The sequence below is a fragment of the Polypterus senegalus genome, chromosome 11, assembly GCF_016835505.1.
Source record: "Polypterus senegalus isolate Bchr_013 chromosome 11, ASM1683550v1, whole genome shotgun sequence".
Lineage (NCBI taxonomy): Eukaryota > Metazoa > Chordata > Cladistia > Polypteriformes > Polypteridae > Polypterus > Polypterus senegalus.
Genome location: NC_053164.1, coordinates 54,815,875 through 54,840,548, shown reverse-complemented (window position 1 = coordinate 54,840,548; position 24,674 = coordinate 54,815,875). Strand labels below are relative to the sequence as shown.

The following is a 24,674-nucleotide window of genomic DNA, read 5'->3' as shown; positions in this document are numbered from 1 at the left end:
TAGAAAATATGCATTTATAAAAACTGGGTTGCATTGGCAAGCTTTCTATTTTTTCATTTTACAATTTCTAAAAGGATCAAATAATAATAATAATAATAATACATTTTATTAATATAGTGCCTTTCCCATGCTAAAGGCACTTTACAGAGTTTAAGATAGAATGGCAGGGTGTACAGTATATAGCATTGTACAAACCAGATAAATAAATAAAGAAGATTAATACAGTAAATTCAGAGAAAATCTGTATTACATTAGTGAAAAATAAGTTTTTCAAAATGCAGCATAATCAAGCTTATGGTAGGTCTGTATTTAGACTGTGAGCCTGCCAGCTAGTTCATAGTTATGGTGACAGGATCAAATTTTAATATGAAGCTCCATAACATATAACAATATAGACTTTATTGAGGACCATGAAATAATAGCCTAATATAATCACAAAATGAAATGAAATTGAAGTATAATGATTATGCCTAAACATTTCCCCATGATTCCTGTTTGCCGAATTTTTATCAGTTTATTCAAAGAATGCAATATCACCATCCGTTGAATTCATGGTGTCGGTTTTTACAGTGAGAGAGCAACTATAAGGAACTTTTTAGAGTGCCAGGAGAAAAGGTGAAGAGTATAATTATCAAGTCATTGATAGTAATGTACAAATCACAGGTCCAAAAGGAGAGTCCTGTTTTGCCAAACCCTTAGGGAGCAAGGTTTCTTTCTTTCTAATCTCCAAAACATTATTTTTAGTGAGTTTAGTGATTGCAAAATTGCATGCCAAACAAATTTTGACGGCAATCTCATGAAACTGTATTTGAAAGGCAACTTTGATGTTTAGCACATTACTACCTACTGTATTATATTTTGTGATGTTATATTTTACATAATCTACTGAGTAAGATTTAATTCCTGTCCTTCCATTTCTTTTGCCATGTAACCAATCGCCACACAATAAGCTCTACATTTCAGACCATCTTCTTCAAAACTTTTAAGGAACATCGAAATATCTTCACAGTACATGTTTAATTATTCCATCCATCTACCCATCCAGGTTTGTGCCAGTCCCAGCAAGCATACAATGCGAGGCAGGACCAATCCCTGGATGGGGTGCCAGCTCATCGTTACCTCTGTGCCACCGTGCCCACACGATAATTAACAGTATACATTATTTAAATGAAGTTAAAAATGTATCTGCATAATGTAATATACATACTTTAATTAATTTCATCTTAAAAATGATACCAAGAGCTCCAAGAAGATAGCTCTTGGAACTCTAAATCGACTTAGAAGCCAGTCATCATCATCTGTAAATACGTGCTCTCTTCTATTGAATTGAATTGAATTTCTTTATTGTTATTGTATGGTACAATATGCAAATCCTTCATAAGTTTATTTTCCTATAAAATAATAAAATAACAATAATAATGATAATAATAATACTATAAAAAACAATGAAAAATATAAAATATGAAAGCATAAGTACAATATACATGTACATATGATGCAAATGATTCATAAAGTGGCACACTTTGCGCAATATTAAAACTGTAGTGCAAGTTATACTGAGGTAATTGTAATTCTAAGTACAAACGGTTCTACCGGGAGCACTTGATGGACTGATTGAGTGCGTTTATAGCTCTTGGAATGAAACTGTTTCTGAACCTCGTGGTTTGTGCAGGAAAAGCTCTGAAGCATTTTCCGAATGGGAGAAGCTCAAATAGACTGTGCTCATGGCAGACTTGTGTGCTATAATTGTTCTCCAGGGCTAGATGATGTATTCCAATAATCCCCTCACTCTCAACACAGCCTGCTGTAGAGTTTTCCGATCAAATCCTGTACAGCTGTGATTCTACACTCAAATACAGTGGGTTAAAATACTCTAAGTGGGGCACTGAGAGTAACAACGCTAAAGCGGCTATGGTATTTGGAATAGTTTGGCCATTCCATCGACCATTATATTGTTACAAGTTTCAGGTAATTTCAGCATATTTGATAAAGCCTGGTCAGGGATGTAAATCTAAAAAAGAAAGCGAAACCACACAGGAACAGTACCACTGCTTTGACACTGGATGCCGCCAGTTTGCAAAAAAGACTGGAAACTTGTGTATACACAGGGTAATGGTGGTGTGAAAATGTATGTGGCTTCACACCAATTTTAGTTTATTTACATCTCGAAGCGAGCATTGAAATGGGCATATGCAACATTTTTGTACTTATGCACTGTTTATAGATGAGGCCCCAGGACAGTATCATATGAACACAGAGTGAAAAGTAAGAATCTACAGATAAACCATGAATTAACATTGCTAGAATAAAAACACTTCTTTCCCCAATACTGTAAATACTCTTTTTTTTTTAGTGCACACTATTTACAGGTTAACTGCACATAATTCAAGTAACTTTTTTTTTTTTTTTTTAGGATTTACACAGGATAACAAGTCTTCAGTACCAAAAGGTCAGCTGCACATTTGTAAATTCACTTTTGTTTTAGTCTTTATCTTATTACAATTATGTCTGTTAGCAGAGCAGAAAGTAGCTAATTTTTTTAAACTCTTTTTGTTTGACTCTTTTGAACAGAAGTCTCCAAAATCACGGCTTCCAAAGAGCAGCCCTTTCTTGTGATTGTCTGTATTGTACTTGGAGCTGTTCTTTTCCTTATATTTGTCATACTGATTGGGCAGGTTCAAACAAATAGGACGCTAAAGAAAGGTAACTATAAAAACAGAACACACTTATTTACACTTTTTTCACCTTTCTATTTAAATTATAAGAATTCTAAATTGTATTTTGCTAAGAGACCTAATTTATGATGAACACGAAAAAGAAGAATTTTACAAATTTAGCTGACTGCCTTATGTGATATTTGACTCCTGCTAGCTAACTAAAAGTAATGATAAATGCTGACAAATTTTGAAGGCAAGGGAAATAAAAAATAACATTATATTTTCAAGGCCACCTAATCTAGATCAGGGTTGTATGGTGCACGACAGTAAAACCAATGGTATATGGTGGGGTATAAGATTATTACAGTCACACAATTTTCATAATTTTAGCTCTGTATGTTACCACACAGGATTTGATATGACAAAATCATTATATGACTGAAGTGTAGGCTTTCAGCATTAATGCAAAGGGTTTAACAAAAAAATTGTACGAGACGTTTAGGAATGACAGGCATTTTTATACATGGTCCCTCCATTTACAGTGATATTTGGAGAGCTGTTCCATAGCCAGATGTGAGCAGGTCCCTCATGATTTCAGTAACTATTAAGCAGGTACAAGGTCTGGTGTTGATTCCAAGTGTGGAATTTGCATTTGGAAGCTGTCACTGTTAACTCTTAAATTGAGGTCCGAAAAGCTAACCTTGCATGTAAAAACAAGCCATCATTAGGCAGAGAAAATACAACAAACCCTTTCAAATAGATAGCAGAAACACCAGGAATGGTTACATCAACCATTTGAAACATTCTTAAAAAGAAGGAATGCACTGGTGAGCTCAGCCAACACCAGAAGGCCTGGACAACCATGAAAGACAACTGTGCTGGATGATCACAGAAATATTTCCTTAGTGAACAAAAAAAAATTTACAACATTTAGCCAAACATTCTGCTGGAGGTAGGCCTATCGTTGCCAAAGTCTACAATCAAAAGAAGACTCCATGAAAGTAAATACAGAGGGTTTACCACAAGGTGCCAACCACCGGTATGCATCAAGCATCGGAAGGACAGATTAGACTTTGCCAGGAGACATTTTTAAAGAGCCAGTCCAGTACAGGAAAAATTTTCTTTGGAGAAATTAAGCTAAAATCAACATATACCAGAATGATGGATAGAGAAGAGCATGGAGAAGGGAAGGAATGGCTAATGAGCTGTACCATACCACATTATCTGTGAAACATAGTGGAGGCAGTCTTATGGCATGGGCAGGCATAACTATCAATGGAAATGGGTCACTAACTATTATTGATGATATAACTGCTTACAAAAGTTGTAAGATAATTTTGGAAATGTACAGGGTTATACTGCCTGCTCAGATTCAAACAAATGCTGTACAATTGATAGGACAATACTTCACAGTACAGATGGACAATGAGCCAAAACATACTGCGAAAGCAAAGTAAGTGCTTTTCAATGCAAGTGCAAGTGGAATATTCTTCAAAGGCCAAGTAATCAACTGACCTCAACCCATTTGGACATGGATTTCACTTGCAGAAGATAAAACTGAAGGCAGAAATTCCAAAAATCTAACAACAACTGAAGACAGCTCCAGTTAAGCCCTGGCAAAGCATTAGTAGGGTGCAAACCCAGAACTTTGAGATGGCCATGGGTTTCAAACTTCTGTCAGTCATTGACTGAAATGGATTTTCAACCAAGTACTGAAAACAATTATATTCATGATAATGTTAGTTTGTTCAAATACTTTTGAGCCCTGAAAATGGGAAGACCATGCATAAAATGGCTGACACTTCTAAAAAGATCATACAGTACAATATTTTTGTTAAACCATTTGAATTAATGCTGAAAGCCTACACTTCAGTCACGTATTGATTACTTCATTTCAAATCCATTGTGGTGTCATATAGATCCAAAATAATGAAAATTATATGACTGGCCAAATACTTATGGACCTAACTGCAGATTAGATTAGATTAGATAAACTTTACTAATCCAATGGGGAAATTCAAATGCATACAGCAGCAGAAATATAAAAAAATCAAGGATACAGACTTACAGGACAAAAAATATTTAATCAATGATTCAAACAATCAATAATTAATAAATGTATATTGTGCAGATGTTTCAAAATGAACTTAACAAATACATCAGGGGAAAGCATTGAATTGCCTGATAGCAGTGGGCAGAAAAGACCCCCAGAGGTGTTTCTTAGCACACCATGGTGGAATGAGTCTCTGGCTAAAAGTGCTCCAAGACAGCACCTTTTTCAGGGGGATGGAGAGGATATTTCATGATGGCATTCAATTTTGCCACCATAGTTGTTTCCACAACATGTATGGAGTGTCCAGAGTTCACCCTGTGATGGAGTAGACTTTTCTGATAAGTTTGTTCAGGCATTGTGATTCTTTTGAGCTCAAGTTGTTTCCACTGGAGACTACAGCATAGAACAACGCACTGGTTACTATGGATACATCAAAAGACCTGAGTCTCCTTAGGAAGTAAATCTTCACCATATCCACCTCCTCCCCCTTAATAGTGACTGGTCTCAGGGGTTTCTTGGTAGGCAGGAAGTCACCAGCTCCTTTGTCTTGGGATGTTGAGTTCTGGGTTGTTGACCCTTTGCTACAAGACAAAGTTCTCCACAACCTTCCTGTATTCTTACTCGTCTCAATTATTAATACAGGATCCTCAAGTATGATGGACAAGTCATTTGAAAATTTCTGTGGATGGCAAGTGCTGTTACTGTCCTGAAAAGTCTGTTGTGTAGAGGATGAACAGGAAAGGAGACAGAATAGTTCTCTGAGGTGCTTCAGTTTTACACAACACCATTTCTGACACACAGTGCCTGAGCCCCACAAACTGCTGTCTGCTGGTCTGGTAGTTCATGACCCAGAAGATTGTGGGGGCATCAAGATTCAAAGCCTTGAGCTTTTTCTCCAGTCGAAGAGGCATGCACGGAACTTGACATGTTAGAAAAGTTATCACAAGCATGTGACCACACCATGGAAGACTATTATGTTATAATGATCTTTGATCTCCAAAACAATACAAAAGGAAAATAAAGAAAGCAAATGACAAAAGCATAGCAATTGTGATAAATGTGTTTATCCAACTGAAAAACCTAACATGCAGTAACTGCACCCTTTAACGCTGGACACCTCTATTATAGCAGTGTACCCAGTAAGCTCAGACAAAGGCAGAAAACCAATAAATGTGACAGCACAGTTTTCATTGGTAAGATGCCATAGGAGTACTGAGAGTCTATTAAGTACAATTATTTCTGAATCACTAAGCTTGTTGAAATGTTCTGCACAAATTGTGCACAGCAGAAACTAGTGAAGTTGTACTCATTTTCACTTACAGGAATGGCCATGGATGAACTTCTTCCCATCAATAATGCAGTCTATGAGGAAATTGAGTACAAATTGGCCAGACAGGGAACTTATGGAGCACCAAGGAAAGGTAAGATGGAACACAAGGAATACAAGGAATCAGATTTAGTAGACATACTGTACAAAGACATAAGTAATGGTAAATAGTATTGGCATCTACTCAATATGTATATCTTATGTCTTTTTAAATATTTCTTTAAGAAATTAAACATGATGTCAAAGCACAAACCAATGAAATGAAATGAAAATAACATAAAGAGCAACAGTATGTTTCAAAAACAGTCCATGAGCCACCCAATAAAGAGAGACTACAGAGCTCTGTTTAAGATTTTTCTTTATATTGAGTGGATTACCTCAGCAAATAAAGATGTCAACAAGTTCAGCACACACAGAGCATTTAAGAATTACATTGATGAATTATTTCCAATTTCTAAAAAAAAATCAGACTTGATCCTTGCGAAGAAAAATATATTTTTCCAATTTGAGATAATATAGAACATCATTTTCATATTAAGTTATAGATGGTAGGTTAGGACTCTTCCATTTGGGCATTATACGTCTTTGGGTATGAAGGGTGGTATAGGGCATTGCAACTATTTTTATAGCACATATTTACTCCATTTGGTATTACTCCAAATATTACAGTTGAAGCATTAGGAGTTATTTTAAGTTAAAAACTATCCAAGTGATATACAAATATTTTTTCCCAGAATGATTTAATTGTAGATCTATCCTAAATCATGTGACCTAGTGTGATGCTCTGAGCCCACGGCCATGGCATCACCCATTTAGTACATAACAGAGGATGGTCTAGGGCAAGTGAGGACACAACAACTAGTTCAAAGGTACAAAAATGTGTTTTAACAACAAGTGTTCAAAATGCAGTGTGCAGTTCAAAATTCTTCAATAAATAATTATCCATAAAAAGGAAAATGGAAGGAATAAAAAAATAAATAAATCCAGTAAATAAGTAGCTAAAACCAGAAAAAACAGAATCAGCATCAGTTCTCTTATCTCATCCACTCACTATCACTCTTTCATCTTGCCTACTCACCCTCACTTAACAGGACTGAGACACAGACGAACCTGGTCCTCAAGTCAGCTCTCATTTCATTTATCTCTTTTGGTACCTGCTTGGACCCACCAAGTCTGGATATCTGAGCAGCCCCAGGACACCATTCACTTCATTTTACCATGCCTCCTTTCTCTTCACACTCGGTTGACCCAATTCTGCTCTCCCACTCCCCTTTCTTTGATTTCCTTTTATATTTTCTCTCTACATTTTTTTTTTCTTTCTGACCTACTCAGATGTTTTATATGTCCCCGTGAGCGCAGGTGCTCCCCTAAATGATCAATTGAGTGCTAGTGAGAGATAGCTGTGCTTTTTATGTATACACACGTGAATAATTACAAGACATTTCCTCATTAAGCATTCAGTGATTGCCTATCTCTCTAGCATAAACTTACAATCACAGAATCTGAGGCGCACTATTTTAAAAAAAAAAAAATCATGCATCTCACTAATCCCCCATGGACCCCTGATATGCTGTCCTTCACCTAGCAATGCAGGTACTTGATGATGTTGTTCACAGGTTGGACCTACTGTATATTTTAGGCAATTTTGGATGAAACATATGTGATTGACAAACGCTTTTTTGTTAAATTATGAAGTGCTTGGTGCATATTAAACTAGCATGTATTTTACAGTATGAAACGAGCCCAAACTGACTTTGCCTCCTATTCTTAGGGAGCTTTCTATCTGATGAGCTACCATATGACTATGAGGACATTGAGGATGATGACCAAGACCATGTTTTAGGTAAACTCTGGAAATTGTACTTCATACATTTATGTTTTTCTCCCTCAAATAACAATAATTTAACAAACATTGTCTGATTATTTCAGGTGGGAAACTGGCTTCTTTGGAGGTGGGTGGCCCTGGCTACTATGATGATACTGCAATAGAAAAAAGTGAAGACCTAGCAGGTACTGCACAGCATGTTCTTATTGGAACACAGGACAGTAAAGGGAGTTCAGTTTAAATCACTAGAGAATACACCATAGTTAGCTGTAACCTTATTAGATAATGATTTGATTTTATTTTTCAATATTTAATCAAGGCAAAGTTTTTTGTTTTGCTGGAATGCATTCTCTTTGTTCATTTGTTAATATTTTTCGGAGTTAAATCACTTGCATTCTTCTAAAAATATACCGTAACAGGGTAACAAAGAAAATAACCCCTCTTTGTAAATAGTGTGCCAATATTCATAAAATAAATTGTAAAAGATTATATGAAAAGGAATGAATAACAAGAGTAAAACAATATGTATTAACTTATAATATACTAATCTTTTGAAAATGTGTGCAATTACACTACATAATGGATAGATTGTTTAAGAAGGAAATTATATTGATAATGTAATAGGAGCAAACAAGTGTACCAAAATGTGTTGCTTTTATTAAACAAAGCATAAGAAAGGGATGGATGGTTATAGAAAACAACAACATTCAAATAAGTAGTACATTAAATAAAATCCAGCCACACCTCTTAGTCTGCCTATCCAGGTTTATGCCTTTGTCTAGCTGGTGGAAGGCTTACGCGCTTATAAAGTACAGAGCACTCATTTTCTCACTTCTCTCTCTCTCTTTGTCTATCATGACTTTGGCCTTCTTGCAAATTCAGTTTTCTCTACAAATGGTTCATGAATCCACACTCAATGTAAGGGATGGCCTTACATTGGCACCAGAAAACTCACTAAGAACCCCATAACTCCTTGTGCCACTGCAGTCTTTACACTTTAGTTTTTGTTAGAGAGCTGAGTCTCAGATCTTTGTTAGATGGACAACATGGCCTCAGCACCTCATTGTCACCCACCCCAAAATGTCTTGGAAAAGCATTGTATGCTTACACCCTGGCTGTCATTTTCCTTCTTTTTTGTAGTCTATTGTTTGAGACACACAGAAAACAATCATTCCTCTAGCCGCCCAAACACCTGCCTTTGTCTTAGAGACTTTCTGCGTGTCCTTGCTTTGCCTTATGCCATTTTTGCTGAATACTTTACCCTTGCAATCTCTTGCTAGCTGACAAATACATTTGTCACAGAGAAATAAACAAAGCTTATTTTCTTTCAGTAAAAAATTTGAAAGTACAGTATGTAATTAATTTAAACAAGTCGACAGATAAATAACAAGCACTCCATAAAATCATTCCCTAAGTACTCAGTCAAGATAGATCTGGTTATGCTCTACTTTAATAAAAATATGACTTTTAATACATTCTTCTCTCTACAGAAAATATATCTAATAATGAGCTGCCTTACAATTATGATGATGTTGAAGATCCTTTAGAAAACACCGAAATAGGTATGCATGTGTGCCAGACTATCTTCTTGATTTAGGTTACACTATAGTACTTGTCCATGTATTTGTTTGCTACCCAAGGCAGCTTATGAAAGGTAAAATACATCCATATATTTCAGTGGTTGAAAGTACAGTCCCAGCTATAGAGAATAGTCATTTCATTTTGAATACAAAAAGTTTCAAACTGGTCAGTGGACCTGATGACAAACAAGTACATCATCAACAGTAAATTGCATTGATGGGTTGGGATTTGCTGTTAGTTTTCAGAAGTACAGTTCAGTTGATTTAGCCCTTAAACAATTCAGAGGTGTTGAGGGTTGAATTTTCAAGAAGCACCCTGATGTACAGGGTGCTTTTTTAACAGTCACGGAACATTTGTTTTGCAACTTGGAGACAAGAATAAGAATTATTCAATGAAAGGAGTCATACCTCAGGAGTAGAGATTTTAAGTCAATTTTAGAAATATTCAGACAGCACTGGACAAAGAAGTGCAGAGAAGTACTGAGAGAAAAAAACCCAGCAGAAACAGCAGCAGCACTCTGGATTAGTTGAAGAGGTGAAGTAGCTGTTACTATAAGCTACGCCAGCAGGGGGTTGCAGTAGTGAAGTCTAGAAAGAAGAACAAGTTGATGGTCATGGGTTGTGAGGAAGAAGCAAACAGTATGGACCTTCTGTAAGAAGAAGAGACAGGACTGGGTTAATGATAAAAGTCATATGTGGCCACACTTAGGGTACTGGTAACAGCTGAAGGGGAAAGAGAGACATTGACTATAGCAATATGAAGCGGGAGATCTCTATAAAGAAGCAGAAAGTAATCACAAACATTGAAAGTATAGATTATCACTTGAAGACAATACAATACTCTGGGTAGATTAGCTATAAATGAATGTCAGAACTAAGCTTTGCCTTTAACTGAATATTACTCTGTTAAAGTTTGAATACTTTATTGTATAATGTAATGATCATGAACATCTTATTTTTTATATAAATCTTGAATGTGGAATGTTCTAATTTTTATTATTGTTATTTTGTTTACTAATTTAATCTCAAGCAAAACTGTGTAAAGAGACATCCATTTGAAACAATTAAGTCAGGACACAAGGATTTATTTGTGTGTGTGTGTGACTACATATTTGTCAGTCTCCATTAGCAAATAATTAACAGAATTTTAATTTGTTTTCTTGTGGTCCCTCCCACAACTGTAAAGTGTAGATGTGAGTGTATCCTGTATTGCCGAGTTTCCCAAACCTGAGGTCCTCAAAGATACTGCAGGGGTCCATAGGAAGATTAGAGAAAAACTAAATGTGGAGGAAAAATTCATATTTCCTTAATTTTCATGCCAGCATTTCTTATTTATAAATACTAAAGCAATTGTCTGGTTGGAATTGTATTTTTAGTACTAATGTGATCACAATTCTACTTTACTCACAACATTTCATTAATATGTTTACCGCTATGATGCTTAGGCCTAATAATAAACATGTTTTTCAAATATTAGACATACGAGGTGTGGCAGAAAAGTAATGAGACTGGCAACACTGCAAGTGATTTGGCAACGCTGCGCTGTTGTCCTTGATAGAACACGTGTATCAGTACCCTCCCATAGCTCAGTGCCAGTTTCCACTCCTTCCGTTAACTACGTGATTTTTGTGACTGCTAATAGCGAAGTTGAGTTTTTGGTTGTGCGTCACGCAAAATGGAACAGCGGAATTTGGAGCAACGTTGTGCCATTAAATGGCAAGTGTGACGTTTGAAAAGTTAAAACAGGCCTATGGGGAACATTCTTTATCCCAAGCTCAAGTTTTTTGCTGGCACAAATCATTTTTGGAAGGCAGAAAACACGTTGAAGATGAACACCATTCAGGGAGGACTTCAACTTCGAAAACATCGAACGTGTGAACACTCTTGTGAGATCAGACCGTCGTTTAACATTAAGAATGTTGAGTGAACAATTAAATTTGAACAGATTTACCGTTCGTCAAATTTTGACTGAATATTTGCACATGCGAAAGGTCTGTGCCAAAATGGTGCTGAAAAACTGCCCTCTCCATAACAGAATTTTTGACCTCAAAAGGCATTCCTGTGGTTCCCCAGCCCCCTTATTCACCTGACCTTAGTCCGTGTGACTTTTCCTTTTCCTAAACTGAAAAATGTCCTCAAAGGACGTCATTTGGACTTTAGAAAACATCCAAAAGAGTGTAACGGACATGCTGAAGACCATACGGTTGAAGACTTCCAGCTGCTACCAACAGTGGGAACAACGTCTCCATCGGTGTGTAGCTGCCCAAGGGAACTACTTTGAAGGGGATAACATTGATGTTTGAAAAAAGTAAAAACTTTGGTAAATAAAAAATCAGTCTCATTACTTTTCTGCCACACCTCGTATACTACTGTAGGCCTAGTTAACACATATTTCACTGTGCTGTATTAGTGTAGATTAAAGCAAGTTAAATGCATTTGCAAAAATGGATAAAAATATACAAAATTTTGGGTAGTTTTTTTAAAAAAGGCAAAATATTGAAGAACAAGCGAGTTGTTGGTCTGCTTCTTGTGCATCTTCCAAAAGTGAGTCATCTTCCAAACATAATGTAAATCCAGGTAATACGAGATATCATAAATGGAATTTGGATTTATGCAGGCAAAGAAAAAAGATGTTCATTTTACCAAAAACCTTCTTTAAAAAGAAATTCTATCAAATGATTGACCAGAGATGAAAAGACATTTTAAACAAAAACATCCAGCTGATGCCAAGAAACATGTGAAGGAACCATACACAGTTGGAAAAGTCCTGACATTGCTGCCGGCCAAAGATGTCCAATTTTGAGACTTCAGTGACAACTTCCAAGAGCTGGACAATCCTCATTTAAATTGGACAAGTAATCCAATTGAAGCAACAACAGATAACGAGAGTGTTGATTTGAAATCAGTGAAGCAATTAATTGAAACTGCCAATGACAGAGGTTTGAAAATGAAATTGCCTGCTGTCTTCTGTCAGGATTTTTAGAGAACTTTGAGAATCGAATACCCAGTATTGAGTGAAAAAGACATCCGCTGTCTCATACCTTTTGCAAAAACTTACTTGTGTGAGGCAGGTGTTTCCACACTAAAAGTAATCAAAAAAGGTGTGTACATGTGGTGAAGGACATGTAATTGTCACTAAGTCAACTGCTACCAAGAAAGGACAAACTGCAAGAATAATCAAACCCAGAATTCTCACTAGGGTGATTTTTATTTTTTTGTGTTTTTCATGAGAAATTATAGCTACATTTTTGTCAGCATTGTAAAATACATTTCTATAATGTGCATTGTTTTTCATATATATTTATTACACTTAAACATGAAGCAATTGTGTATAGCAGTTTACTACAGGAGTACGTAGGTAATGTGTCATTTTTGTGATGAGTGGGTAGTGTTCCTCAGCCAAGTCTTTTATGGAGGACTTGGCATGAAAAAGGTTGGGAATCCCATCTGTAATGGACTAGCATCCCATCCATTGCTAGTTATTGCAAGTACAAAAAATAGGAATTTTTTTAAATATAATTTTTATAAAACCAATTTATCTAATTACTTACAGCCATTTATGCTACTGAGATCTTTGCAAATTCAACTTTTCTTTGAGCCTCCTTTTGCATTTGTCTTTCACAGATTCTCATGCTGCTGTGGAGTACAATTTACCTCCTGAATATGATGATATTGAACATGAAGCCACTTAAACATTGTGATGGATATGTCGAAAACTTTATTGTAATAATGCCAAATTACAGATCACTTGTAAAATAGTGTTTTAGTTTTAATATTAGTTATTATATATTATCACTGCCTAAGAGATGTGAGACAGATGACTGGATTTTAGTAAAATTTGTATGCTCTTGTGTCTCTGTTTTACCAATGCTTAAATGTAAAACATTTTGAACAAAATTTGTAAATTATGAGATGCACTTTCCAAGTTAATCTTTAACAGTAAGAACATTTTTGAGTATTTTCTCTTTTTAGGTCCAGTTTTTCATATTGTTAATTAAATTTTTTTTTAATGTAGTAAATACTGTGCAAAGGCATCACTGCTTTGTCAGTGTATATCTCATCTACAATTTACAGTTTGCTTGGTCTGTCAGTTCCAAAACAGATGAGTGTCCCTGACTCTTCTAATATTCTTGACCTCTTGAAGCTGCAGCTATTCTGATTTTCTGCTTGGGGCAAAACTGTGACACTTTTAAGTTTTCGATGAATACATCACAGTTGCAGAAGCACTTCTTATCTTTAGTTACTAAATGTTATATCACTCTTTGCTGTCTTTGCTGATTGCTTTTATCATCAACAACATTTGGTGTGTAACCTTACAACAAATTCAAGTTAAGAAATATTGTGGTATATTTTGTAAATTTAGGCACATATAACCACATATGCTTGTTATTTTCATCATAAATTAAGTGACACATCCACCATATTGCTTTGTGGTGAAATTGGACCAGGGCTACATCAGTAGGTGTCTGTCAAAAGAAAAAAAACAAAAGAAATGAATTCCATGTTGAAAAATCTAACAATTTATTTTGTTTATGTTTTCATGGTTTCTTCATGTTGACGAGTATACATTAAGAGAAGTAGAATTCCATAGGACAGAAGATATGGTAGTCATTTTAGAAAATGTTAAAATCAATTCAGTGACTTTTCTTTCATAACCACCCTTAGAGCCATTGTGCTGTTAACATATGCAGTTGAAGTGAGTATTGTTGTATTTTACAATAATTTATACAGAGAATATGGGTTTATGAAAAGAAAAATCTATTTTGATTAAGATACAGTTATATATTTCAAAAATAATAATAAACTGATAAATTTTTGTCAAAAATAGTCATTTTTCATCCATCCATCCAGTATCCAATCCGCTATATCCTAACTACAGGGTCACGGGGGTCTGCTGGAGCCAATCCCAGCCACCACAGGGCGCAAGGCAGGAAACAAACACCAGGCAGGCGCCAGCCCACCGCAGGCCACACATACACACACACAATTTAATATCGCCAACACACCTAACCTGCATGTTTTTGGAAACCAGAGTACCTGGAGGAAACCCATGCAGACATGGGAAGAACATGCAAACTCCATGCAGAGAGGACCTGGGAAGTGAACCCAGGTTTTCTAACTGTGAGGCTGCAGCGCTACCCACTGCACCACCGTGCCGCCCTAATTTTTCATGGTTGGTTAATTATTTTGAATATCATCAAATGGTGTTAATAAAATATTGCTCCTTACTTTATATGTGATTGTTTTACTGGTGAGCTTCTAAATCGAACAATGCCTTTGTCTATAATAGTATTTTTGTAATATATTTTTATAATAGTTTTATAATACATTTGTAAGGATTGGTTTGGAAGAGTTTCAAAAATGTATTTTTATTTTGATTCTTCAGACATTAAATCACATTTATAACAATTTATTTCTAATCTTTGAAAAAATATTTCATTTCTAAAGACATTTACTTGTCTTATACAAAACATTACAATTTTCAGAGATGAGTGTTAGTAAATTACAATTCTCAAGCAAAATTAATTTTTTGTGGTCAAATTTTGAAAGAAGTTAAAAAGATAGCAGTAAAAACCTTTCTAAATCAAAGCAAAATACAATCAGGATAAATAATTAAAAGGAGTGAAACAATTTAGGCCCAGCTCACTTTGTCTCAACATACAAAAACTAGATAGATAGATAGATAGATAGATAGATAGATAGATAGATAGATAGATAGAACTTTGTCACCCCTTTGGGGGAACGACATCACAAATACAGTAACAGAATTAACATAAAATATGAAACAAAAAAATATATTAATAAAGTATGAAAACAGAAATGTTTTTTCACAAACATTACGAAAAAATTCTCAGTGTCCTCCATATTTATAAAACATCTCAATTTTCCAATATTTCACGATAAAAAGACAAGTTTTAGATAGTTTTGTTATATGTGTTTTAGAAAACATGATAATTTTGAATATTAGTTATTGATTAAACAATAGACAAACATCATGGAGGAGCACAATCCTCAACAAGAACAGAGAATGTCTGGGGGAGGAGAGAGAAACAAAGCAATCAGCCAAAAAGGACAGGTGCTGTTCATCCTTTTAATTAAACGGAAAACACAACAATACTCAGCTAGAGATGTATCACAGTCAATCAGCAGCAAGGAGAAATGAATAATGCTGTAGCGGTCCGGTGCCGCTAAGATTCACACCGTTGAGAAGACGGTGATTTATTTCTTTTTATGGTGGAGATTCCAGGGAGGCACCCAGCCTTAACCTGACCAGCGCACACTCACAGACAGAGATAAAAACAAAGCAAACCGGTAATCTAACAGCAAATAAAGAATGTAATGAAAACAAATGAAATAAAAAAAACAACGATACCACCCCTGTTCCCCCTACGGCGATTACACATTAAATACAACAAAGCACAAACAAAACACACACAGTAAATCATGAAAACGTTAATGAAAAACGGCAATGGATGAAATATAATGTTGAAAAACGATAGTCCAGAGATCCACACGTTGAATGGGAATGTAAAGATAGTCCTACCAGTAGTTCCTGAAATGGTGAAGACAGGTGGACCGGTTCAGGTTTTTTTGCAGGCCATGAATCCACTTACAGTCTTCATGTACACAGGTAGACGGCACACAATCCAGATGCACAAAACGATCCAGGACAAAATTAATAAGTACAGGTAACCCAACGGAAGGCAGACAGACAGGAGCATGAAACACAAAGTACAAAAACTTTTTTTTTTTGCTTTTGGTCACTGGTGCCCTTTTTAAAAGCAGTGCTGACACCCTTTGACCTCAACAGTCCCAGCACACTCAGCAGAAGACCAATCAGATCCACTGCAGGGAGTTGCCGTTTCAAATTCTATTGGCTACTTTCACTAAGCAGCAGTTCTCTCTATAGTACAGTATTGCCACGAAAAAAGCCATAAAAATTGCAGAGGATATTTGCGGTTTCCTCTAACAATTATTATTATTAGGCTTGGGTGAAAAAATCGTAAGCAAAAAACAGGTCTATACTCAATAACCAGAAAATCAGAAATTCAATGCATCATACCCAAAACATAAAGCTAAAGTCATTGTTGTAATAAAATAGGCAATAAATTTGAGAACCAGAAAAATGCAGACGATGAGCACAAGAAAATTTTAGGTATTATTAACTTACTTGGATAAAGTGACTGCTTATAAGATGTGTAAGTCACAGGTCCAGACTTCCTGGGACAAAACCCAGCAATGGATCACGGTTATCTTGATGATAGAAGCACAAAACAGTGGCCAATCCTGAAAAAAAAAAAAGGTGAAATGAAAATGTTTTTCTCAGTGAGAGTGCTGTGTTGAATGGGGACCTTGTTCAACAAACACCTTTCTGGAAAATTCACCTTTTGCCTGGCTTAAGCAAACATTTTTTCCAAGCACACCATTATGTTTTGTGAGGACAATGTGACATCCTAGAGCTGCAACAGCCATGTATAGAACTGTAATACATGATTGCAGTAATCCCTCGTTTATCGTGGGAGATAGGTTTCAAGGCCGGCCGCAATAACTGAATTTCCGCAAAGTAGGGACACCATATTTATTTAATTATTTAATGAGTATTTGGACATTTTTAAACCCTCCCTGTACTGTTTAAACCCACCCTTTACTCTATTAATAACAGGGACAACTGTTAAGCAATATGAAATCGGTAGATAAGTTTACAGTTACTGTATAGCGAAGTACACATAGCTATATATGACGTGATGATGGTGATGAATATGCTGTGCAGTAAAAATGATGACGATGAAGGTGATGATGACTTTTACTGCAACCGATGACTGTATTTTACGTCTCTTCAGACGGCGGTGCCATTTCCTGGGGCACCTCTTCCACGGTTTCCGAAGGTGTATCCGTAGTAGTAGTGGGAACTGGCACTTTTATGCGAGGCTGCATATTGGCGTGCCACAGCCGCAAACGTTCTCCCTTCCTTCAACATATCAAGAAGTTTCACCTTCTTAGCGATCGTCATCATTCTTCGTTGGCGTTTAGGCTCCAGCCTTGGAAGAAGGAGCACGTTTGGGAGCAATTGCAGGGGGTGAAAATTGAAGCGAAGTTCAACACAAAGATTCCACAAAAAAATCACACACAGTACAGTGTAAAGTAAAATGCTTGGCGAGAAAGCTTGAAGCGAAATGGCCGCGACAGAGAGATAAGGGGAGATGCTGTGGGATCTGGGCATCAGTCAAAGCACCAATCACGGGCCCGACTGGAAAGCGGGAAGCTGTGATTTGTCGTTTCCCTCCCATGTAGCAATCACAGCCCATGTTACAACGCACTTAGTCACCGAGCTTGTTTTGTTGTTCTTAGACTAGGAAATACTACTACTGTACTATATTTAAAAACCTGCAAAGTCGTGAATCCGCGAAAAGTGAACCACGAAGTAGCAAGGGCTGTACTGTAATGCCAGACGTACACAATGGAATTTTTAGAAATCATGGTCAAGCAACTACTCCGACTGCATGATAGTTGTATATGTGCTTAAACTGTCCAAGCACGTTCATCTGAATGACATGTCATGATGTAGGTGCTGAGACTATACAGTAAGTGTACATGGCTCTGATGGACAGTTTTACCCATTCATAAAACATGACGGCTGCAGGCTTCTCAAAATGCTAACATAAAATAGAAGTACACTCGTACCTATTGCCATACTGTATTCTGAATGTATGAAAAAAAGAAAAAAGTGTAGCTGGACATGCTGATGGTTGAGTCAAGGGCAATACAGTCTATCTATTTTACAGAGAGCTGTGAAATCTATGTAATTTACCTCTGTGTGTGCTTATTTCAAATTCTTCGAGTAAAGGTTTCCTAAGATGCTTTTGTCATTTTCCATTTAGCTCCTTGTGTGGTGCTGTATGATATTTAGATTTTTGAATTCAAAAATGTGAAAATGAACAAGACCATGGCAAAACCCAATGTATAGTATACTGCACAAGGAAATTTTATAGCAATATCAGCTTGTTGCCAATATTGCTGTCACTGAGTTGAAAGCACACGGGAAAAAAAATGCCATTATAGCTGCTGAGATGCGCTGAAACCACCCTCTGTCCACCAATGCTTTTGACAATGCTGGGTGATGTTTTTTCTCTCCCTAACCACACTTGTTACATTTAGGGAAACCTCGCTGTTTCTCTTGCAGTCCTTTCAACCTCCTAAGCCCACTTTTAGACTTTGTTTGCTGCATGTCCCTGATAGCAAAGGTCCAACTGGCCACTAGTGGCAAAAACAGCAGTTCACCAGGGGCTACAACAAGTGGTGCGCCAAGATTTTGCACATTGGCTTTTGGGCAGCCAGCCTGCTAATGGCAGCAGTGGGTGACTGACAGTCGGTCCTCAGGTGGCAGGCGAGCATTTGCCAACAGACATCCACTTTTTAGGTGCTTTATGAATATTTCTTTTATCTTGTATTAAATGTTGTTGTTTGTAGTCGATTAATTGACAACCACTCATTTTTGGCAAAATTTTAACTAGACTGCAACACACTTATAAAAATACTTAATATTTTTATTAGTGTTGAACAGCAAAGATTATACAATAGAACTGATTGATTTCCAAATCATGAAAATGCTTCCTGAAAACAGCTACTATACAGACTTGCATGTTGTAAAGAGTTATTCCTGTGAATGAGACTGTACATTTGGTTGGATCCTGTTTAAAGATTAATTTAAATATCTAACCTCAACATGAGTATACCTTTTGTTTCCAATGCATAAACAGAATGTAAACAGAGCACACAGTGTGTACTGAGCAAAGACAAAATACTTTCAGAATGAGGAGTACTCTGCCCTACGGATGTCCAAGTGGGGTGGGAAACTGCTTAAAGCAAGCTTACCAAAATGCATACATTAGTGTATTTCCATTCTGGTGACACCATTTGTTTAACCTTTTCAGGTTTGTCCTGAGAATAGTTGCATCAATCACAAGTTACAGTCATATGAAAAGGTTTGGGAACCCCTCTTAATTCTTTGGATTTTTGTTTATCATTGGCTGAGCTTTCAAAGTAGCAACTTCCTTTTACTATATACTGTATGACATGTCTTATAGAAACAGTAGTATTTCAGCAGTGACGTTAAGTTTATTGGATTCACAGAAAATATGCAATATGCATCATAACAAAATTAGACAGGTGCATAAATTTGGGCACCCCAACAGGGATATTACATCAATACTTAGTTGAGCCTCCTTTTGTAAAGATAACAGCCTCTAGACGCCTCCTATAGCCTTTGATGAGTGTCTGGATTCTGGATGGAGGTATTTTTGACCATTCTTCCATACAAAACCTCTCCAGTTCAGTTAAATTTGATGGCTGCTATCAACATGGACAGCCTGCTTCAAATCATCCCATAGATTTTCAATGATATTCAAGTCAGGCGACTGTGACGGCTATTCCAGAACATTGTACTTCTCCCTGCATGAATGCCTTTGTAGATTTCGAACTGTTTCTGTTTTGGGTCATTGTCTTGTTGGAATATTCAACTCCTGCGTAACTTCAACTTTGTGACTGATGCTTGAACATTATCCTGAAGAATTTGTTGATATTGGGTTGAATTCATCTGACCCTCGACTTTAACAAGGGCCCCAGTCCCTGAACTACCCACGCAGCCCCACAGCATGATGGAACCTCCACCAAATTTGACAGTAGGTAGCAGGTGTTTTTCTTGGAATGAGGTGTTCTTCTTCAGCAATGCAAAACGCTTTTTGTTATGACCAAATAACTTAATTCGTGTCTTGTCAGACCAAAGCAATTTGTTCCAAAATGAATCTGGCTTGTCTAAATGAGCATTTGCATACACCAAGTGACTCTGTTTGTGGCACGAGTGCAGAAAGGGCTTCTTTCTCATCACCCTGCCATAAAGATCTTTTTTGTACAAATTGCACTGAATTGTAGAACGATGTACAGATACACCATCTGTAGCAAGATGTTCTTGCAGGTCTTTGGAGGTGATCTGTGGGTTGTCTGTAACTATTCTCATAATCCTGTGCATATGCCGCTCCTGTATTTTTCTTGGCCTGCCAGACCTGAGTTTAACAGCAATTGTGCCTGTGGCCATCCATTTCCTGATTACATTCCTTACAGTTGAAACTGACAGTTTTAACCTCTGAGATAGCTTTTTGTAGCCTTCCCCTAAACCATAATACTGAACAATCTTTGTTTTCAGATCTTTTGAGAGTTGCTTTGAGGATCCCATGCTGTCACTCTTCAGAGGAGAGTCAAAGGGAAGCACAACGTGCAATTGACCACCTTAAATACCTTTTCTCATGATTGGACACACCTGTCTATGAAGTTCAAGGCTTAATAAGCTAATCCAAATAATTTGGTGTTGCAAGTGATCAGTACTGAGCAGGTACATGCATTCAAATCAGCAAAATTACAAGGGGACCCACATTTATGCACAGCCAGTTTTTCACATTTGATTTAATTTCATACAACTAAATACTGTTTCACTAAAAATCTTTGTTCAGAAAACACCCCAGTACTCAGATATTCCTAGGAAATGAAAGACATACCACTGTTATCTTTTTTGTTGAAAGTAGCATAAATTATTATGCAGGCTGAGAGGTGTTCCCAAACTTTTTCATATGACTGTACTTACCTCATGTTAATGGTAGCGCCACTTATTCTGCCCCAACTGAGAAATTATAAAAATGACAAGTTTGCAGGTTTTGTGATGCTGTCTTTGTTATGCACTACCCAAGTAAAAAGCAAATAGAAATTAAACATACCACATGTTAACCATGTAGCACTTAACAGTTAAAACAGACAAGATACCTAAGTTACTATTATTAAATCTTGTAGGTCACAGGGCTGCTGGTAGGGTGTCATCATCTTCATCACTTGATGAAAGTGCAGCATTGTACTTCCGATTTGGTCTAAAATATGATTTTCTGGTTAGCATAAAACAATATATCACAGATAACCTGTTGATATGAATTTTGTGAAATTGCATGTCTCATGCATTCTGTCTCTGTGTCTAAGCTGAATCTGTTTTCCACTCAAAGCAAGTATTCATATTTAGTTTAGTTCCCTCAATGCTTATGTAGCATATCAGGCAACAAGTTCCAGCGAATACGATCGGCTGAGATTTCCTCTGCCTCAGTCCATGCCATTCATGAGCCATTTCATATTAATCTGAAAAACAAAAACAAAAATCGCTTTCCTAACAGTGTGATGCTGCCAAAAATTACAGAGTTAAGAAGTACTTACCTTAATTGTTGATGCATAGATGAGAATTTCTGTCTCAGTTCTGTAGACATCTAGGCAATAATAAATGAAAAGTGAACACTTAAGACTGCTTATATTCTTTCCCTATAAATGAAGCTTATTTCATTATTTCCACCATTTGACAACAAGTACTCACGCAGCTTGAGTTGTGCCTTAACCCCCTCAGTACTGTCACCAACGCCAACACAGATGCTAATGCTCACGCTCACAAAGCTCTTTTCATGCTGGCTTCTGCAGGTAACGCAGAGGAGTTAATCCTACCTCATAGAACCAGGGTTATAACAAGTTTTGAAAGTGCTCTGCATGTATTATTGGTTATTGTTTGTACAAAATAGAATGAAACTATTATGTGGTCTGTCTAGTGTTGTTCTTTTTTGTTTTTTAAAAAACATGCTGCTGACTTTTAGTGAACGAGCTTTATCAATGTATTGGAAACAAGCAGCAGAGTTCAACAACAAACCTATAGGCTGAATGAGACCCTTTTATAACGCAGGCTTCTAAAGTAGTTGGCTGTGAGCATAAAGAGGCATTTCTAGGTTCTAAAAATTTCTGGGCACATCAAAGGATATCTGCAGCTTTTCTGAAAGATTTATTGTGGGGTTCAGTCAGGTTGACAACTGTCTGTAAAATATTTTGATGAATGAAACATGTTGGATAAAACATTTGATTGTCCATAAAAAATCAGAACCCTCCCACCTTCCCATTCAGTGTTCGACGCCAGTGTCAAAACTCCACAGAGGAAATCCATTTACTTCACCCATGTCCCAGCTTGTCGCCAGTGCAACAAACTTTTAACATACTTTTAAAATTTCTCCTTTCAGAGTATTTAGCAAAACAATTTCTGCTCAGTAAAAAATGTTTGAATTCTGGACATGCTGCCACAAAACATGAATAAATAAACACCAGTAGGATCCTGGCAACTGAATAGTTTTAATATTGCTGTGTATTGAAATGCAATATTATTAAATTGTAGGTTTGGTTTATCAAAAATGTTTGTTTAACTTAATATTTTCAGTGGGCCATTTTTGTTCATAAGTGGGTCCACTTTAGGCCCCTTTCCCGTTGTTAAGCCTAAACAGTTTGATTTGTTCACATCAATTTAAAACAAAAATATTAACAAACCATATAGGGCCTAAATTGCACAGTTGTTTTGTTTGTATTCAAAGCAATTTACCAAAACATGTCCCAGTTATGTCTTTAGCTATTTTTCGGTGCATATTCACCTTAGGCAAAATAGAATAAAATGCAGGTATTGGCCTGCTTCTCTGAGAATAAAGCAGCCCATAATCAATGAACATTTTGTCTGTTGACCTTGCAATTATTAAATGCTGCCAGTGGACCATTGCAGGGCTGCCAGCTATAATAATGGTTGGCTAGCCAACAGAGAGCCAATGGTGACCCACAGGCTGTTTACCACCAGCATTCTACCAGTTACGAGCTGCTGATGAGCCGCTAACTACTGAGCGGTCAGTTGCCGCCAAGCCAACAGTGGGCCAACGGCCGAACAGGTTGTTGAATTGCTGCTGTCCCCTGGTATCAGTCTGCTAAATGGCAACATGCTGCCCTAAAACAGACGGTGGACTAACAGATGCTTGCCTACTAGGATGGGTCATCACTGAGATTGACATAGTAAAAATGGGTCCCAAAGACACAAAGGTTGAGAAACACTGTCTAATTTACATCCCATATGTGTTTAAAAAAATAAACAATAAACTTTAAGTATTGTCATTTGAGGGGCACATTAGCTGACTATAATGAGAATATTGTGTACTGCCACCAGATACATAACACTGGTCCTTGTGCACTGGAAGCAGAGAACCACATGGCTAATTATGTATGTAAATAACTGCATATGTATAGAAAATGAAGTGTGCAGTGACAAATATTTGTAAGTATTAGGGTAAAATGGAGCTCTCAAACCATGCAAATAAAATAAAAATAATAAATAGAACAAAATATAAATGCTGTAAACATAAAATATGGAATTATAATGGATTTAATTATTTTTTAAGTATACCACTGTATTTAATGCTAACTTCAGCTAAACACCTTGCTGCAAATCACACACCACAAAGACCCAGAGAAAAAGGAGAGAATTTATGAATTATTTGTAGCATTATCTCATTATCTCACCCGAGACAGATGATCTCAAAGCCATAAATTACATGCCATTAAATTTGTAGTGGCAGAAAACAAAGGATGAGGAGACCAAGGGGTGTCTGGATCAATCCATTGTTCTCTGAAGGGAAGTTTACATGGAAGGCTGAGCACAGGAAATGTTTTATGTCAAAATATTTTTTATGAAACTTAGTTATCCAACCATCCACCCATCCAATTTCTAACCCGCTGAATCCGAATACAGGGTCACGGGGGTCTGCTGGAGCCAATCCCAGCCAACACAGGGCACAAGGCAGGAACCAATCCCGGGCAGGGTGCCAACCCACCGCAGAACTTAGTTATTAATTACATAATTTTGTTAGTATGGCAAATACCACCATGTGCCCCCCAGGGAGATCTACCCCTCCGGCATATTTTGCCACATCAATTGGTGGAGCATATGGCAGACTTGTCCCTAACCCCCAGGGACACTTAAAAGACAATTGCACAATTACAATCAAATGGAAATTAGTTTAGATCCTCCTTCGCCAATGACTTTAATGCATTTCACCAAGTTCAGTAAATATTACAAACATTTCTGCAATTTTGCAGAACTCATAGCGAAGTGAATTCCACAATGTTTGCTCATCATTAGATATAAGCAACTTATGGAGGCAATAATATTTTAGATAGCTAAAAATAAATAAAGGCCACAAAATAAAGTCAAATCTGCCATGTCATAACAATGCATAAGGGAGTTCTCAGGAATCAGACTCATATTTTTGATCTGACTGACCCATAAGTACTTCTAGTGTGTTTCCTCTTGGCAGCAGAATTACTCCTGGAAAGACTTTAAAAGGAATCTGATATA

General features: G+C 36.7%; 1 protein-coding gene across 1 annotated transcript in view; it reads left to right on the top strand.

Annotated features, from left to right (window-relative positions):
• LOC120538548 (scavenger receptor cysteine-rich type 1 protein M130-like) overlaps positions 1-24,674 on the top strand; it is a 103,813-nt gene that overhangs the window by 18,263 nt on the left and 60,876 nt on the right. The window contains exons 7-14 of the mRNA XM_039767943.1: positions 2,414-2,449; positions 2,572-2,703; positions 6,033-6,131; positions 7,809-7,880; positions 7,967-8,047; positions 9,353-9,424; positions 13,067-13,085; positions 21,873-21,943. Coding sequence (XP_039623877.1) covers positions 2,414-2,449; positions 2,572-2,703; positions 6,033-6,131; positions 7,809-7,880; positions 7,967-8,047; positions 9,353-9,424; positions 13,067-13,085; positions 21,873-21,943 — 582 coding nt within the window. The remainder of the gene's footprint in view (positions 1-2,413; positions 2,450-2,571; positions 2,704-6,032; positions 6,132-7,808; positions 7,881-7,966; positions 8,048-9,352; positions 9,425-13,066; positions 13,086-21,872; positions 21,944-24,674) is intronic.